This window comes from Bidens hawaiensis, unplaced genomic scaffold (genome assembly GCF_021521415.1).
Source record: "Bidens hawaiensis isolate Kalapana, Puna unplaced genomic scaffold, B.hawaiensis_p1.1 tig00020764_1, whole genome shotgun sequence".
NCBI classification, from domain to species: domain Eukaryota; kingdom Viridiplantae; phylum Streptophyta; class Magnoliopsida; order Asterales; family Asteraceae; genus Bidens; species Bidens hawaiensis.
The window spans coordinates 244331-262452 of record NW_027493189.1 but is presented as its reverse complement, the minus strand read 5'-3'; the positions used below and the strand labels follow the sequence as shown (position 1 = coordinate 262452).

The 18122-nt window shown below is 41.9% G+C and overlaps 1 protein-coding gene across 1 annotated transcript; it reads right to left on the bottom strand.

Moving 5' to 3' along the window:
- Positions 1-10687: 10687 nt before the first annotated feature.
- On the bottom strand, positions 10688-13325 carry LOC143561636 (phosphatidylinositol 3,4,5-trisphosphate 3-phosphatase and protein-tyrosine-phosphatase PTEN1-like). The gene is made up of 7 exons (XM_077049657.1): positions 13071-13325; positions 12822-12998; positions 12367-12480; positions 12098-12277; positions 11320-11499; positions 11126-11227; positions 10688-11045 (listed from the first exon to the last, which is right to left on the bottom strand). Exons 1-7 carry the CDS (start codon positions 13323-13325, stop codon positions 10863-10865), a joined length of 1191 nt encoding a protein of 396 aa, XP_076905772.1. The 3' UTR covers positions 10688-10862.
- Between the last annotated feature and the right edge of the window lie 4797 nt (positions 13326-18122).

Sequence of the window (18122 nt, the reverse complement as noted above, 5' to 3'; positions counted from 1 at the left end):
AGCTGTCGCAGCTTTGGTCAGATCTTTTGTCCATACCTCGTCAGGTACAGTACAAAAGATCCTCCAGTAGCGTACGGACTGGCTCATTTGGGCGGGAGTTTTCCCGGCTTTGTGCGGGAGTATTCCCGGCTTGCTCACTCCTTCTTCAGATGACATTACTGAATTATTTAAGAGTTAAGTGCCTTGTACGTGTAGCCTTGCTGCGCGGGTAGCCTTCCCTGATGGCTAGTATCCGTTGCTGCGGGAACAGGCGGAGTACGTCGACCATTGGGAGGCTTTTCCTGCGGGAATAGCTTGCGTACTGCGCGTAAGGACGTTACGTCTCTAAGCATGGTGGGTCCTGCGGATCCAGTTGGTTTCTGCGCAGACGTCTCTCTTCAAGGTGTCTTGCGAGTTTAGCCTTTGCGCAGACGTCCCTGTTGAAGGTGAGTCTTGCGGGTTCAACTGCGCAGACGTCCCTCTTTGAGGTGAGTCTTGCGAGTCCAACTGGGCTCTGCTGGGACCTACCTCTTCAAGTCCCCCCAGTCCAATGTTCTTCTCATGAATTGTTAATAAGTGAGGTGAACTTTTGGACTTAAGCAAAGGGTTTTGAAAAGGGTTTAGTTTTAAGGTTTTCCATGGGGATTCTTCCCGCGGAAGTCCTAATGTCACGTGCAGAAATTCTCGACTTTTCTGCTTGATCTTTGGGTATGATGCGGGTAGGTTTGTAACCTCCTCGCAAGTCAGGAGCGTTGAGTTCCACTCGTGTAGATTCTCCATGAGGTTTTGGTAGTTTTAAACATAGTGATCAATTATGTTTAAACAACCAATTCCATCTTGGAGCTTCAAACAATCTAGTTCTCGACGTTCCCGCTATGCGGGGATGTTATTCCCGTTTCCGCAAGCACGGCCCAGAAGATCCTTCTTGGTTTCAATTCCCTGCGGAGTGCTAGGTATGTGAAGGGTTTCGCCTTGACACTGTACCCGCACTCGTCTTATAGTTACTTTACTTCCAAGGTATTCCTGGCTTCAATTCCCTGCGGGTGCTAAGTATGTGAAGGGTTTTGCCTTGACACTGTACCCGCACCCGTCTTATAGTTACTTGGTTGCCGAGGTATTCTTGGCTTCAATTCCCTGCAGGTGCTAAGTATGTGAAGGGTTTTGCCTTAACACTGTACTCGCACCTGTCTTATAGTTACTTGGTTGCCAAGGTAATGGGTATAGTCCCGCTTACCTTTGAATCTTTTTTGAATCTTTTTGAAATTCGAAGAGTTGGTGAAAGGATAAGAACAGTCCAAACTGTTGAAACGTCGTCCGACGGTTTCTTCTGACAGTGTCAGGACCTGCAGGAAGTTATGGCGACGTGACAGTATATGGTCATTCCAGACGCTTTTTCAGGCGCGTGGGCGCGAGTTTCCGGGCGCGTGGCCGCGAAGTTTACGGCACGCGTCTTGTCAACAGTTGTTGCCAGCTTACATATTCCACGTGTCATAGTTTCATTGCACCTGCGCTTTCCTCTCTCTTCCGCATTAAATTCATCGCATTCATTGCGATGAGTATATAAAGGGAGGAGAGGATGCATCTCAACTCACAGTTTCACCTCTCTTCTTCTTCTAAACGATTTCCGGTGAATACTCTAACTTTTCTGTCGAGCATTCTCCTGAAATCGTTCTTCTTTACATTCAAAACATGTCTTCTCATGATCTTGAAGTTACTGCTGAAGAGTCGGACGTGTATTCCGAGAACCCGACGTCCACTTCTGATAGGGACGATAAGAGTACTGCTGGCGAGTGCCAGTGTGCTCTTCCCGTCGACCAGTATCAGTACATCGTCAGGAAGTTCATGCTCGAGCCTTTCGAGCCTGAGTTTCCTGAGCAACACCAGACGGTGTACGATGCCCCCAAGGGCAAAATAGGGGGGTATGCTGCATTCTTCATCTATGGGAATCTCAGGTTCCCATTGACGAAGTTTGTGTACCGTGTTTTGGAGAGACACGGTGTACATCTGACGGAGGTACACCCAATGGCGATCGCCAAGATTCGCCATTTTGAATGGGTGTGCCTCATTCTGGGCGTGGAGCCCCATGTCGACCGCTTGATGACCTTCTATTCCTAGAGGTGCATCCAGGGGTGGTATACCTTGGTCACTCGGATCAAGGGTTTGAAGATCTGCGCTACCGAGCGCAGTCTTCGGTCTTGGAAGCGGGAGTTTTTCTATATCTCCGCTCGCGTCGTCCCCATAGCGATGACGTTTAAGAATGGGAGAGCTCTCCCGAACCTTCACGCCTTCAACTACGAGGAGGCGGAATGGTTCTCCAAGATTTCCCGGGTCCAGTCTCCGGTTTACCGCTTTGCGGAGTTCGGGATGGTGATGCTCGGGATAAGCCGGGTGTGGAAGGATGCTGGGGCGGAGGCGCCACAGATTCCCATCGTCCTTGAATACGGTTTGAACTCTATCCCTTACGGTATGCTCCGTCTTCTTTGCTGATTTAGGGTTTTTTTTCTAACTGTTTCTCTTTTTGTTTCAGAGGGAAATGACCTACAATCGCTCCTGTATCCGCGGAAAGCTGGTGGTCCCGCTCGGATGGGTACCCGTGCTCTTGATGAGAACGAGTTGCCCATCTTGGAGCAAACGGCGTATCGGTTTGTGGAGGTCTACCCGCCGGGCCACCCGATTCTGAGCGCCACGCGGCCAGGTAAGGAGTTATTTAACCCTCGCCCTGTCAATGCTCAAACCTCTGCTGGAATTCCTCTAATTTTGTCATCTTCTGATGAGGAATCCGCAGATGGTCCTTTCTTCACGCGGAAGAAGAAGGCTGCTGGCGGGAAGGGTAAGGCGAAGGTTGCCTCCACTGCCGATCAGGGGAATCGGTGAGAGTCGGAGACCGAGAGTGAAGAGGTGGCGGGAACCCTGGTGGTGATGAGACCACTGTTCCGGAGGTTGAGACAACTGTCACCTCCGGGCAACCTAGTACGACGGTGACCGGCGTGAAGAGGCCGGCTCCATCGGGTTCGTCCCCGCCTATTCGCACCTTCAAGCTCAAGAGGACTCGTAAGTGTAAACTTTAACTTTAACTTCATATCTTTCCGCCATTATATTTAAATATGTTGTCTTCATGCAGGCGTGGATGCAACCGCATTCCAGGGTGGAGCGGGGAGGAGCACCTCTGGACCCATGACGGTAGGTTTAGTCAACCTACCCGAGGCGATGACCCAGGCGGCTGCGCCTGCTTCAGGTGTTGGTTCAGTTGCTCACTCGGTTGAGGCAAATGTTCCAACTGTAACATCATCCCCGCCGGCTGTCAGTGCGATCTTCACGGAATCCTTCACTGAGCCGGCGGTGATATTTTCTGCGGGTTCTTCCGCAGCGGCGGCCACGGTTGTGAGTTCACCTCCAGTGAGTTCACCTCCGATGGTCTCTACCGCAGCGGCTTCGACCGTGCCTCCGGCGCCGGCGACTACCTCGTCCCCGGCCGGTTCAGCAGGTATGTTCGGGGCTTCTAGCCAATCTCTGCCTCCTTCCCATCTGCCTGACCTCTTGGATGGATATCCGTTAGGTTCGGGTGATGGGTTTGGCGGCTACCGGCCTACTGTCGACCCTACAGGTGCGTAGGGTTATTTTGGCCTTTTTTTATATATATTTTTGTTTTTTATCATCTTTTCCTAACTGCCTTTTGTTTTTGCAGTGTCGGATTCGAATGAGGTGTTTGTTCCGCGGTGGAACATCCGCCGGGGAACCACCCTTCGGACGGCTGTGGATTGCGTCGAGTGGGCGCGCCACGCCACCCCCCCAGTGGTGCACTGGGAGAAGCTATGTCGAGCTACCAAGAGGGTAGGCTGACAAACGAGCTTCGAATTCTCCTTGCCCGGATGCAGCCGCGCGTCGAGCTGCTTTGTCGTGAAAACGACAAGTTAAAGGCGGCTCGTATCCAAGAAGTAGCCCAGGCGCGGGCTATCCGGGAGGAGAACAGGAGACTCTCCGCCGTTGCTGCGGAGAAGGAGAAGGCCTTCAAGGCCCTTGAGGTTGAAGTTCAGGCCCGTCTCGAGGCCCGTTCCAAGGCTACCCAAGCTGTTAATGAACAGATTCGGTTGGCTAAGGAAACTGCACGGAACGCAACTGAGAGGGCCACCAAGGCTGAAGCTGTTGCTGAGCCTCTACGCACTGAGAATGAGGAGCTCAAAGCCAAATTAGAGAGGCTCCAGCAGGCTCATGATGCCTTGGCCATGGAAGATGCCAAGAAGCTCCAAGAGATCTTGGACCAGAGGGGGGTGCTTGACCACACTGAGCGTAAGCTAAAGGGCGTCGAAGAGGCTGCAGCCAAAGATGTGTTGCTTGCCAACCTTACAAAGAACGAAGCCGAACGCGCCCGTAATGAAGCTCAAGCTGCCCTCCAGGACGCTCTGGTTACCAAGGAATGGCTTCTACGAGAAGCGTTGTCGCAGGTATGCATAGCTTCATAATATCTTTACGCTTTTCTTTGTACTTAGAAAAGGTTTTGATACTTGTATTTTTGTTTTGTAGGTTGTGCATCGGGTCTTCACGGACACATCATATGACGATGCCATGAGCGCAGCCCTCAACGCTTCTCATGAGGATGGGGAAAAGGCTGGCTTCCTGCTTGGTCTAGGGTTCGTTGAGAAGGGCATCCCGCCTTCCAACTTCCCTTTATATGATGTAGATACTGAAGCTGCGTATGACCAAGCAGTGAATCAGTATGCCGCCTTCCCGTACCCGGTGGTGGAGAAGGTGAACGAAGTTGCTGCTGCTGATGATGGGCTGACCATTCTCAAGACCTTCCTTGAACCGCCACAGCCAACTGATGGTGCGGGTACAAGTGGGTTTGGAGGGAGTGGCCCTGAAGCTTGATCTTTTAAATCCCTTCCCACTGTTAGGATAGATTTACGTCTTTGTATAGATTTATATTCTTGTAGGCGGGTAGATACCCGGCCATTCTTGTAACAGTTGAATTTTTATGGAATATAAATCTTTTGTGCGGGTAGGACCGTCACTCTTGCTTTATAAACGTTATACGACTTGCTCATGCATATTATAGTTTAATTTGGCACTTGTTTTGCCGCATAAACAATATATGATTCGCTTGTGCATACTTTAGTTTAACTTAGCAATTTCTTAAGTACTTTGGATAAGTTAACCTTTCAACGTGGCAGATAATAGGTTAAAGTTTAGCTTCCTCTTTCGTGATTGTGCGGGTAAGACCGTCACTTTCACTTAGTAGGATGGCTAAACTTTACCTATATCTGACCTGCGTGGAGGTTTTTCTCATTTTTTCCTTAAGAGAATTTCTAAGTGTTCTGAATAAGTTAACCTTTCGACGCGCGGTTGTCAATAGGTTAATGTTCAGTTTCCTCTATCATGATTGTGCGGGTAGGACCGTCACTTTCATTTAGTAGAATGACCAAACTTTACCTATGACAGACCTGCGTGAAGGTTTTCCTCATCTTTTCCTTAGAAATTCTTGCCGTTTTTTGTGTTTATGCGGGTTTTGCCGCCTTCCACACGCAACGACTTCTTTTCACACTTATTTATGCGGTGAATACCGGCATATCAGTGTTTTGGATAAGTTAACCGTTCGACGCGCGGTTGTCAATAGGTTAACGTTCAGTTTCCTCTATGATGATTGTGCGGGTAGGACCGGCACTTTCATTTAGTGGGATGACCAAACTTTACCTATAACTGACCTGCGTGAAGGTTTGCCGTTTTTTGTGTTTATGCGGGTTTTGCCGCCGTCCACACGCAACGACTTTTTACACTTATTTATGCGGTGAATACCGGCATATCAGTGTTTTGAATAAATTAACCGTTCGACGCGCGGTTGTCAATAGGTTAGTTCGGTTTCCTCTATCATGATTTGTGCGGGTAGGACCGGCACTTTCATTTAGTGGGATGACCGAACTTCACCTATGACTGACCTGCGTGAAGGTTGGCCGTTTTTTGTGTTTATGCGGGTTTTGCCGCCGTCTACACGCAACGAGTTTTCACACTTATTTATGCGGTGAAGACCGGCATATCAGTGTTTTGAATAAATTAACCGTTCGACGCGCTGTTGTCAATAGGTTAGTTCGGTTTCCTCTATCATGATTTGTGCTGGTAGGACCGGCACTTTCATTTAGTGGGATGAACCAACTTTACCTATAACTGACCTGCGTGAAGGTTGGCCGTTTTTTGTGTTTATGCGGGTTTTGCCGCCTTCCTCACGCAACGATTTACTTCCCCACTTATGTATGCGGTGAAAACCGGCATATCAGTGTGGAAAGTTCATAAGTATAAATGTAAGATTATCAGCGTCAATGTGATACGGAGAATCATTTCCATTAGAAGTGGCTCTGGGCCTTTTCTTTTACAAGTTTGGAATTGATCTACATGCAGACTGTGTAATTGAGCTCCCTTCCATGTTGTTTGGATGGGAGTGCCATCGAGCCGATATGCACTTGGTTCGGAATCTCGTTGTTTACGCAGTATGTAGTCTCCAACATTGTAGCTGCAGTTTCGTGTTTTTCCCAACTGGGGTTCTACACGCGTTGGCCTGCTCAGCATCCTTTACGCCACGAGGTGTGCGAGTTCTCTATCTCTGACGAATGTCTCGATGATGTCTTTCGAGTCTATGCATTCGTCGGTGGTGTGGCCTTTTGTCCTGTGGAAGTCACAGAATTTGCTCTAATCAGCGTTGTGACGCTCTCGGATTATTGGAGCCTTTGGCCATGGGAGCCTCTCGGTGTCGAAAATCTCGGTGACGCTTTTGGTGAGCGGCGTCCACCGGGGGTTCCTGTTCGACGACTGCCTGTTGTCCTTTCCGCCTAACCGAGGGTGCGAGCCGGATGAGGTGTCGAAGTTTACCCTTGACTGCCAAATACCTAGCTTCCTCTTTTTGTTTAGTCGGGCGGTAAGGACGTTGTTCTCTCTTGTTTTCTGGGTGTAGAGGTTTGTGCTTTGGGGAAGATCTCTACCCAGTTGCTTTTCCGTTTCCGCGAAGCGTTTAGCTGCCGTCATGATGGCATCCCATGTGGATGGCATGCCGTCTTTACCCGTTAAGGTGCGGATGAGCTCTGGATATTTCGCGCCCTGAATGAAAGCAGCGCGAACAAGATCTTCGCTAATAGCGCCCAGACTCAGCTTCTTTGAGTTGAAGCGAGTGATGAAGTCTAGCAAAGATTCATCTTCCTCTCGGATGCAGTTGAGGATCGTCCATTGCTCTTCAGTGTACTTTCTTTGTTGACTGAAGTGTTGGCTGAACTTCTGTTGGAAGTCTGCCCAATCGTAGATGTGGTGGACCGGTAGACGGTCGAACCACGCTCTGGCTGCTCCAACCAGCGTCATCTGGAACATATAACACCACGTGGGTTCCGTCCAGTTGCTGACGGTTGCCCCCGCTATGAATCTGTTCAAATGATCGTCTGGGTCAAATATACCATCATATGTGCCTATATTGGGCATTTGTTTGGCACTTTTCGGGGCGATTGCTTCCGCAATGTCCCTTGCAAATTTGGACGTTCCCGCATTTGCAGCAGTTGGTCTGAAGGTTTTGGAGAAGTCACGCGGGTTTCCCGCCGCATTCCTTGGTTTGAAGGTTTCTCCGAAATGCCTTCTCGATTGGAAGTCCGTTTCCTTACGCTTCCCTTTTGCCCTGTGGCGAGGGTTTGCGTCGGTGTCGGATTCCTCCGAATCATCGTTCAAGTACTCGTACTCATTGCTCATGTTGAGCTGTTGTCGAGTGCTTCCGAATTCGTCAGCCTGTTGGATGGAACGTAATCGTTCGTCCAACTCAGCTTGGAATTCCTTCTGACGTGCTTCCGCCCACGCTTTAACTTGTTCAAGTGTTTGGCGGGGGGGGGGGGGGGGGGGGGGGCTCGTCGGTTGTCTTTCCACCTGGGTATCGGTGAATCCCAGTGAAGGATTGTTTACTGCACTTGCCCCGGCTCGGGTAACCGGGGTAGTGTTCGTAAAATTTACTGCACTTGCCCCGGCTTGAGTAACCGGGGTAGTGTTCGTAAATATTGTGTACTCGCCGGTGTTCCCCCCAGTAGCTGGGGTTGTGGTTACCGGGGTTTCTTGGTCACTCGTTGGCCTTGGCAACTGAGTAACTTTAACCATCTTTCCAGAAGTTTTGAAAAAACTGAAAGAAATAGTTCTAGCATTTATGCACGGATGGCGCCAATAAAGAAACACTAAGTGACCCCTGGCAGATTACGGATAATCTGAGGGTTAAATAGATGTTTCCCACGAGGGGTTAGGTCCGGCAAAGATGGTTCTTCTGATGACCTGCATAACAGACACCGTGAGCTTGTCACTGAGAAGGGGGGGGTACCTCCTTGTGACCACCCTCCGGCGTGAGAATCAGACTAGATTGCTCTTGAATATAAGTGTATATTAAGAGATTGCTAGAGAAGATAAGATAATGAGATAATAAGATAGTGTGTCCATACCATTCCAAGGTGTTGGAGTATTTATAGCCGAATGTAGGTTTCCAAGAAGGTACAGCCGGCTGAATAGTATTCCTGTTCTGCCAACTGTGGGCTACGCACATGCCATGCTGGTGGTTGGTGGGTAGGCAGCGGCTGATAGTGACCAGGCCGGCTGTGTACTATTCCTTTTCCCCCAACTGCAGGCTATGCACGTGCTACGACAGGTTGGTGAGTAGGCAGCGGCTGATGGTGACATTAAGTAATAGAGCATGCTGCTCGTTGTACTGTTGTCAGTGAGCTGTCGCAGCTTTGGTCAGATCTTTTGTCCATACCTCGTCAGGTACAGTACAAAAGATCCTCCAGTAGCGTACGGACTGGCTCATTTAGGCGGGAGTTTTCCCGGCTTTGTACGGGAGTATTCCCGGCTTGCTCACTCCTTCTTCAGGTGACATTACTGAATTATTTAAGAGTTAAGTGCCTTGTGCGTGTAGCCTTGCTGCGCGGGTAGCCTTCCCTGATGGCTAGTATCCGTTGCTGCGGGAACAGGCGGAGTACGTCGACCATTGGGAGGCTTTTCCTGCGGGAACAGCTTGCGTACTGCGCGTAAGGACGTCACGTCTCTGAGCATGGTGGGTCCTGCGGATCCAGTTGGTTTCTGCGCAGACGTCTCTCTTCAAGGTGTCTTGCGAGTTTAGCCTTTGTGCAGACGTCCCTGTTGAAGGTGAGTCTTGCGGGTTCAACTGCGCAGACGTCCCTCTTTGAGGTGAGTCTTGCGAGTCCAACTGGGCTCTGCTGGGACCTACCTCTTCAAGGTCCGAAACCGAGTATTTTTGTGCACCTTTGTACTAGACCCTGAAATTTTGAACAAGAGTCGGCCCAACCAACTGCAAAAGTAATTTAGTCTTGCCCACAGTACTAAATTTGGTTCGACCCAGTTTAGTTACTTGCCGTCTTATTGGCTGTTCAAAATAAGACAAATTCTAATTCAAAAATCTAATTCATCCCTCAAATGACAATTACTATTACAACTATATATAATTAAGAACTTTGGTGTTGCAAGTGTCATATTGGGTCACTTGGCAATACCATAGTGATCAATAATTTTGTTTTGTTTTTTAGTTCGATTACTATAACGAATGAAATGAAAATCGATCAAACGTCATTTTTGTTGTTTTAGTTCCTGTAGCATGACAAACCTCACGGAAACTCGCCAAATTCACGTCGACTCGCCACCTCAATGCCTGTGACCGACAAGCCTCAGGTTTTACCGGCGCGCACGTCATTTTTTTTGTTTTAATTCCGGTAGCATAGCAAACCTCACGAAAACCAACCAAATTCACGCAGACTCGTCGCCTTAACGCCCGTGACCGACAACGCTCGAGTTTTACCAACGCGCAAGTTTACCGACCAACAACCCCCCCCCCCAATTGACCATTAGTCCACCTCAATTTTCATTTTTTTTTATTTTTAGGTACCGTGACACACATAATCAAAATTGACCAAATTGGTGTTGAGTTACCGTCTCAATGCCCGAGACCGAAAACACTTGGGTTTACCACCGTCTGGATTTGCCGACCAAATAAACATCGTATTAAATATTTGTTTTTTTATGTCAATTTGATGAATTAATTTTCGAAGTTTTAACGCTCAAATTTTACCAATAGTGCGTATACTGTAACGAATGTAACGGATACCAATCAAATTCTTGTCGACCTATTGTAGTAGCAGTATGGTTTTACCGACACCCGGATTCCAACGTTGATGTTTTGTCAACTGCCCCTAAAAAAGCTAGTTTATTAACAAGCCAAGTCTAGCCCAAGCTCGTCTAGGCTTGAGTTTGATGCCTTGAACCTAGAAGAGATCAAGCTCGACTCATTTAATTTACTTACATAAAACTTGAACTTGGTTCAATAGTAATTTTATAACCTTAAGTTTGTCTTGGGTCACTCGTATGTCTGTCCTATGGAGCCAAACTACGGATCTAGATAGAGGTAGCAACAAGGGGGCAGTGTTGTATGCTAAGATCATCGAAAATTTGACATAGAAAGGTAAGGATGTGTCGACATCTAGTTCTTCATAGCAACCAATATTGTACGTTTGTTTTATCCACAAGGAGCCCAAGCACAGTTAATTGCATTCCTTTCAACCACAGCCAGCACGTTAGGTTGAACATTTCTTATGAGCCAAACATCTTCCTCAACCGATATGGGATTTGCTTAGAGTGTTACAACTGATAAGGCGGTTACAAAGACGGCTTCTCGAGAGCTGATCAATATGTGGCACCATCGAACACATTTCTTTTGTGAGGTAGCATAAAACGACAAAATGAATACGTGAAAACGAATCAAACCACATAATAATTGTGTGGTGAATGGTTTTGGCTTTTCACAACATATCGACACAGTAATATCTACAAGTTCAAAATTTACATTCCCCATTTAAAAGAGACACGCTCAATGGTCATTAGTCTCCGCCATCGCTAAGCTCATTACCATCAGATGTAGCCGAGAACGATTGACAGTGGCTAAAAGCAAGGTCAGGCTCATGGTTAGGGTCAACTGGACCAAACTGCAACTCGACACGAAACTCGGGACCCGCTATTGATCTTGCCTTAGTTCCAACTTTATCCAATTCCAATATAGAAAGCTAAAAACAGTTCAAAACCTCAAAATTAATAAATTTAAAACACAGTAATTACAAACTTTTTAAAAGAATCAAATATTAACCTGTAGCATGTTGTTTTCAATGAAAGCAGTATTGAAGCAGGCGTAAAAGAATCGACCACCGATGTTTTTTTCATAAAATGTGACACGCACATCGCCAGTAACCTGTCAAACCATGATATATATATATATATATAGATATAGATATGCATATATGATAATATGAAATTGATAAGTGGGTATTTGTGGAATCACACCAGTAAAGCTTTATCAAAGTAGCATTCAAGGCAGTTCATTTCATCAGATTTTTCTTGCTCTGACTTGTCATCTTCCTTGATGAACGGATACAGAAAACTGTCGACGCCAGCTGTATTAGTTTTTTTCGAGCAATAGTTTTTACATTTATGTATAGATGGACGATAAAGTTGACCCGGAACCTGTGGCAGAATATGAGAATTAAGAAAATTATACACACGCATTCACAAATGATATGCAACGAGAACCACTGATTTATTATGAAAAGTGAATAATCATGCACACACGTTGATTAGAGCTAGAATTGTAGTGAATCTACATGTGTTTAAGTGTTTATAATTATAGGAATACACATAGATTTATACATATATATCAACTGAAGTATACTCACATACCCATGATGTATTTTAATAGTCATATTAAAATGCTAGATAGATACGCAAAATAAATGAATATTGTTGCATATTATTGGGTTTCACAGTTCTCACGTTATTTGTAGTTCTGTATTGAACCCTCCACTGTATATATGTAGGGTTTAGAACTCTTCAGAACTCATAAAAAGGAACTTCAAGAGCTCCTAACAACCAATCAGTTTTAAGTATTTCATATTACCTTTGTGTACTTTTGTCGTTAATATGTAATTTTGCGATAACATATATGTAGTCCCAAGTTTAATATATGTACGTACTAACCAAATTACATGTATGTGTAATAAACATTGTATATTGGAGTTGTAACAAATATCAGTAAGTACCGTAGTGTGATTTGTACATGACATACCTCTTGCATTTCAGACAAAACAAAGAAGATGGCCAGTACACTTTTAGCATCATAAATTCGAATCCGCTGCAACACCCGGGTACATGGTTCAGGGAAGTTCACATTTGGAGGGCAACACTGGGGAAATGAAAGAGATTTTTGCCAGTAGTTAACATAACGGCGTTGACTTGGTATCGTCACCTGCTCAGCATTTGCATATTCATCATTTATACTCTCTATTACAGATATTTCATTTTGATGTTATTAAAATTAAGGAACATATGTCTCACTCCAAGATTATTAGTTGTTCTTTTATCCGCATAAACCTGAAGAGCTTCCTCTGCTAGCATGCCAGTGTAGACCAGGTAAGAGCATACCATTAAGCCTGTCCGCCCTTTACCCGCCTGTTATATTACAGAAATTAGTATCTTTTTCAATACCACAGATTCTTTGACTGTATATTAAGAGCTTGGTATTAGAAAAGCGAGGTGCTTTGAGGCGGTTATCTACAACCAAATAAGCTTTATGAACAAACAAAAGTTGCATCTATTTCATCATATAATGCGTTCTTAATTTCTTGATCCCTTTGGTTGTTTTTACATATCAGTATCAGCCTCCTACAGAGTACAGACCCTAATTTTGACCCAGACCCTACCAATGACTCAGTTAAGGCCCTACATAAAGCATTATATAACCAAGCATAAGAGTTGTAATCATATGTAATTAAGAGGCTTTGCAACTTCACCATGCAATGAACGACAACGATATTCTTTGGGTCGCTTGAAAGCCACGAATGAACGCTTTCACATAATCCCTTGATCAGTGCGAGGGGCGGCACATGATTATCATCAAACGGGTATCTCTCCAGAAAGCCATTAAAATGAGATGGATCATACTCTTCCTCTATACATAAGTTATACACCTACAAGACATTCGAAGGAATATCAAAATGTCATAAAAAGCCTTTAAACAACAAATTCGGCATGTGAAGCACCTTATAGTGTCCACGATGTCTCATTTCCAAAACCTCCTTAACTTGCCACATAGGATTGCGATATATGGCCATCATCCGCTCTGCAGGAAATGACATGGCTAATATCCGAGGGGTGATATAAGACATATCGAGATCATAACCGCCAACTAACAAGCGCCTTCTTTTTTGAGACACTAGCCTGCGTATAAAGATGCTTTTTGAGACATAATTCATTAGTATAGCATCATTATTGAGTGTACTAGCGTTGGCTCCCATTTTTATTAGATTCTCAAGATCACCTGTACAAACACATTGCCATAGATTAATGAAGACATTTTAAAAAAAAAAGTCCTTCAAGATTATATAGTAATTCAAATAACATAAACTTTACTAATTAATAAGCATGTATGGATTTAAACATGTACAAGGTAGATGAAATTATTTAAACATGCACATTGCAGAATGTTATGAAAAATAATTTGATTGAATGAATGAATTCCGATCCAATGCATGCATACCGGTTGTTCGTTCATAAGCGGAAACCAAGACGAAGACGGGATAGAGGATGCTAAAACCCTAGGTGAAGGATGGGAATGGGAAATTGGTCCAACAATCGTTGTTGATACGATTCTTGGACCATCGATCGGTTGAGGAGGCAGGGTATGATATGATAATATTATTGATTTCAAGGAGGAAACAAACAAACAAACAAACAAACAAGAGTAAATTAAACATGTCTAAATTAGGCTGACTCTGACGAGTGAGTTTCAGCCACAATTTTTTACGGCAAAATCGGAAGACGCCATTTCTTGTTTTGTTTTTGACAACAGACAATGACAATGACAATGGATGAAAGACCACCGGTATATCGCCTCCTTTGTTTTGACTTCTCCTCGGCTACTTTCAATTTTTTTTTTCTTTTTTTTTAATTTAGCTAGAGTTTGGCTCTCGAGTCTTTTTCAACTTCAAACTTGGCTCGTTAATTATTTAACAATATATATATATATATATATATATATATATATATATATATATATATATATATATATATATATTTCTTTTATTATTAAAAAACACTTTAAACAAGCCTAAGCTTGGCTCAGCTCATATGTGCATTATCACCTTAAATGAGCCAAAGTTCGGTCTGAGCTTGAGCTTTGATGTGCTAAAAGTAGTTTAATATTTATTAACTAAAAATAAGCTAATCTAGACACTAAGTAATAATTCTAAACTCTTAACTAAAACTACTAATCGGCAAGTGAACCGGTTGACTTTAGTACAGCTAAGTAAGTCCGGATATCGAACCCACGAGACTCTTTTAATTACGTAAACTAGCTAAATTAGACTTAACTATAAGACACGACTATTTAATAATAATATTTGAGAGAGAAGTTTTTAAACTAATTAATTAAAACCTAAATCGACTAATGATTACTTAACTAAACCTAATTAATTTAATATAATAACCTTAACCCTAAATGATTAAACTAGTAAACTATTAAGAACTCTTAGATTAATTCAGATGATAAAAGCAACTACCTAGGATAGAATCCCCAAAGTTACGGTTATTAATTAAGTGGGAAACTTAAGTTATGGAACCGAGATTGTAAAATAGACCATTGACAGAAAACCCAAACAGGACCCTTGAACTCCAACAAGACGCCTATGGATTTCTAACAAGTTTTAAGACTCACCAGTTTTATGAATTAAACTTCCTTACGGTTATTTAATAATTTATGTCTAAGTATCTTTATGACGAAATCCTACCTTACAGCGCGGAAATCAAATATAGTTAAGTAGACTCAATTGACTTAATAGACTAAGTTGACAATCAAATCTAGACGGACTCCTTACGAAGAACTAAATCTAGCAATCCTGACCAACAAAGATCTATCAACAACCTATCACCTTACACCTTTCTAGGCTAGCCGCTCACTTTTATCTATTTAATTAGTTTTATTGTTTCTATGATTTTAATGCATATCAATCATAAACTAGTCAAGAACACACAGTAAATGACCTAACAAAACCCTATCCTATGAAACAATCACCAAGGGCAATGTGAAACAATAAATCCAAGTAAATAGAACCAAGCAATCATACGCATCAATTAATTCAAACTCAACAATTTACTTAAAACATAAAATCCATAACGAAAGAAATCCCAATCAAAATCAAACCAAACAAAGATTCATCACGACCTAGGTAGTTTATGAAGTTTAGCCTAGCATCGTGTAATCTAAATCAAACAATACAAATAAAATCGAAAACATGGTGAAATAATGAGAAACGAAAGATTAAAGGCGATAAAACCCGTAGTCTTCGATCTTGAACATCCAACTCTTCACCGGCTGTTCTCGTGCTTTCAAAATCACCACAAGACTCTAAAGTATGCTCCAAGAAACTCCAAATTCGTCTGGTGGCAGCAGGGTATGTTAAGGTTTAAGTTAGGGATGTTTTTATACTAAAAACAGGGCCCAAAACCTAACAAAAACGAAATAAAAAAATCCATCAACTGCAGGTAGGCGCCGCGCGACCATAAAGGCTCCTGAAGCCGCGTGGCGCGGCGTGTCAAAATAGGGGGCGGTCAGACCGGCCAGGTCTGACCGGTTCTCTGTCTGGTTCCTTCCTGACGCGTTCCGGATCTCCGTTTTACATATTTTTAACTCGTTTTTCGTCCTTTTCGATCACGATCAACTTCCATTGCCTACAAAACATAAAAGTGTTAGTAGTATACAAATTTCGACTAAAAACGAACATAAACTATTAAAATGTTAAATAAAATATACACGGGAAACATAAATATTTAGCATTATATCAAGCTAGTAGTCTAAAATTAACACATAGAAATCATAAAGAGTTAAAACCTAAGAATACACAATTCATGAGCTCGATAAGTAAAAGAGCTTTATTTGGGGTTCAACTCATTTTTTAGCATTTAATTGATCCGATCTTGAATAGCTTGCAAGAAGTTGGCTCGTTACCACCCATATTTTACACTAAGGTGTCGACAAACAGATAATAGAGTTGCACTTTTTATTCTATATGTGATACTATAATAAGCTACGTAATTGTCTAGTCGTATACCCACTATCTCATTAAATTATTAATGCACCATGCATAAGTGTTTTATTATGTGATTCTCGCAATTCTCAACATAAAATTGTGTGAAAAGAATGTGTCCCAATTCAAATAAGCATTTTAATTAAACATGTCAGAAAGTAAATCCTATATATAATAAAGAAAAACAGGTTCTGACACGTGTCACCCCTACATTCATTTGGGACACGTGTCATGTAACAACTCAGCTACCGCCGAATCATAATATTGTCTGCTTCGGCCGGGACGTACCACCATCGCCTCACGGATTTACTTTTGGTATTGTGTTCATCATACATGCGTCCACGTCGCCCTGAATTTTGAACCCGGTTTTTTAAAAAAATTTCCACCTTTATTACCCTAACCTCATTTCTCTCTTCTCCTTCTCCCTCATTCATTCATTTCCTCCTCCGTTTCTCTCTTCTCCACAGCTGTTTATCTTCTCCACGATCCCTAAATTATTATATTGCAGATCTTCTAAATCCATATCGCTTCATTTCTTTTGACAAATCATGTACTTCAGTTGTTGTTGTGTTCATTAATTCCAATTTTTGGCCGACAAATCATCTCACCGCCGTCAAGCCTCACTGTTCAAGGTGACTTTTAATATGTTTATATATCGATAATGTCCCTTATTTTCTCTAGATATTCTATTCATATGTTCTAATTCTGAAATTAATTTTTACACCGTTTATACCTTTTCAAATATTTAGAGAAAATTGAAGGTCGGTTCATCTAAATCCTCACTCAGTCGACTTTGTTGAAGATGAGTGCAATTAATTTTTTTGATGTTAGGTTGTATTATTTTTTTAACTTTTCATTAATAAATAATTTTATGTTGTGTATTCAGATTCATATTCTTAACAGTGAATATAAAGATGAAGATAAAGAGGTATTGTTTTGCTTTTCAAATATTATATTTAATTTCATTATTTAATTTTCAATTTTTTATATTTCTGAATTCTATTTACTTTTTAAAATTATTTTATATGTTTTTCAAGTACACATCAACTTCGCTGGAATCAATAACTTTGCTTGAATCTGAATTGAGAATTGGTTTCAAACAGTAATAATATTCTTCATTAATTAAGGTATGTGTTATTGATTTTTTAAATATTTTAATTCTTTATATTATGTATATTCTGAAAATTAAGAGTTAGATTTATTTAATTGATTATTTTAGCTTGCATTATTGTACCATATTGAGTTGTGTTATGTATGTTTCTATGTTATCTATTCATATTCAGATTCATATTCTCAACATGAAGATAAAGATGAAGAGGTACTGTTTTGTTGTTTAAATATTTTATTTAATTTAATTATTTAATTTTCAACTTTATATATTTATGAATTCAATTTACTTTCCAAAATTGTTTTCAATATTTTGCAAGTACACATCAACTTAGCTGGATTCTGGATTGATATATGGCTTCAATATCATGGTTTTTATGTCAATTTCTTCAAACAGTAAGTCATCTTCTACATAGATTATTTTTATATTTTTTTATGTGTTATTGAACTTTAATCTATTATATTTATTTTTAATATTAGTTACATATTTTAAATTGATTCGTTTTGCATATCTTTACAAATTACATTATGTTTCTTCAATCAAGATTGAGACTAATAAATTTCTCATATGATGTATGACATTAAGGTATAATCAAATTTATATTTCTCTTTAAAAGTATCTATTTGTCTATTTTAATTTTTATTCAAAGATTTACATATTACATATTTTAAAAACATAAACATAATTTTTTAAATTAATTAAATGTATACATTATCGTGTTGAGACTTTTCAAAAAGTTTCAATGGTGTTTAAAAGCTAAATATTTTTAGCAACTTTTAATTAAAAAATTTTCACATTTTATTATAAGTTTATGTAACCAGCAAACATCAAAATTTGTTTTTTGATGAGTATTATTATATCAAATTAAAATTTGTATGTATTCACTCTTTCCAAAAAGTTTG

What these genes read in the sequence shown, in the direction of transcription:
- LOC143561636 (XM_077049657.1), bottom strand. Translation starts at nt 13,325, where the DNA reads ATGGGAGCCAACGCTAGTACACTCAATAATGATGCTATACTAATGAAT. An exon ending in TTTTGTCTGAAATGCAAGAG is followed by an intron (nt 11,500 to 12,097) that starts GTATGTCATGTA and finishes ATTCTGCCACAG; the next exon opens with GTTCCGGGTCAACTTTATCG. An exon ending in TTGAAAACAACATGCTACAG is followed by an intron (nt 11,046 to 11,125) that starts GTTAATATTTGA and finishes AACTGTTTTTAG; the next exon opens with CTTTCTATATTGGAATTGGA.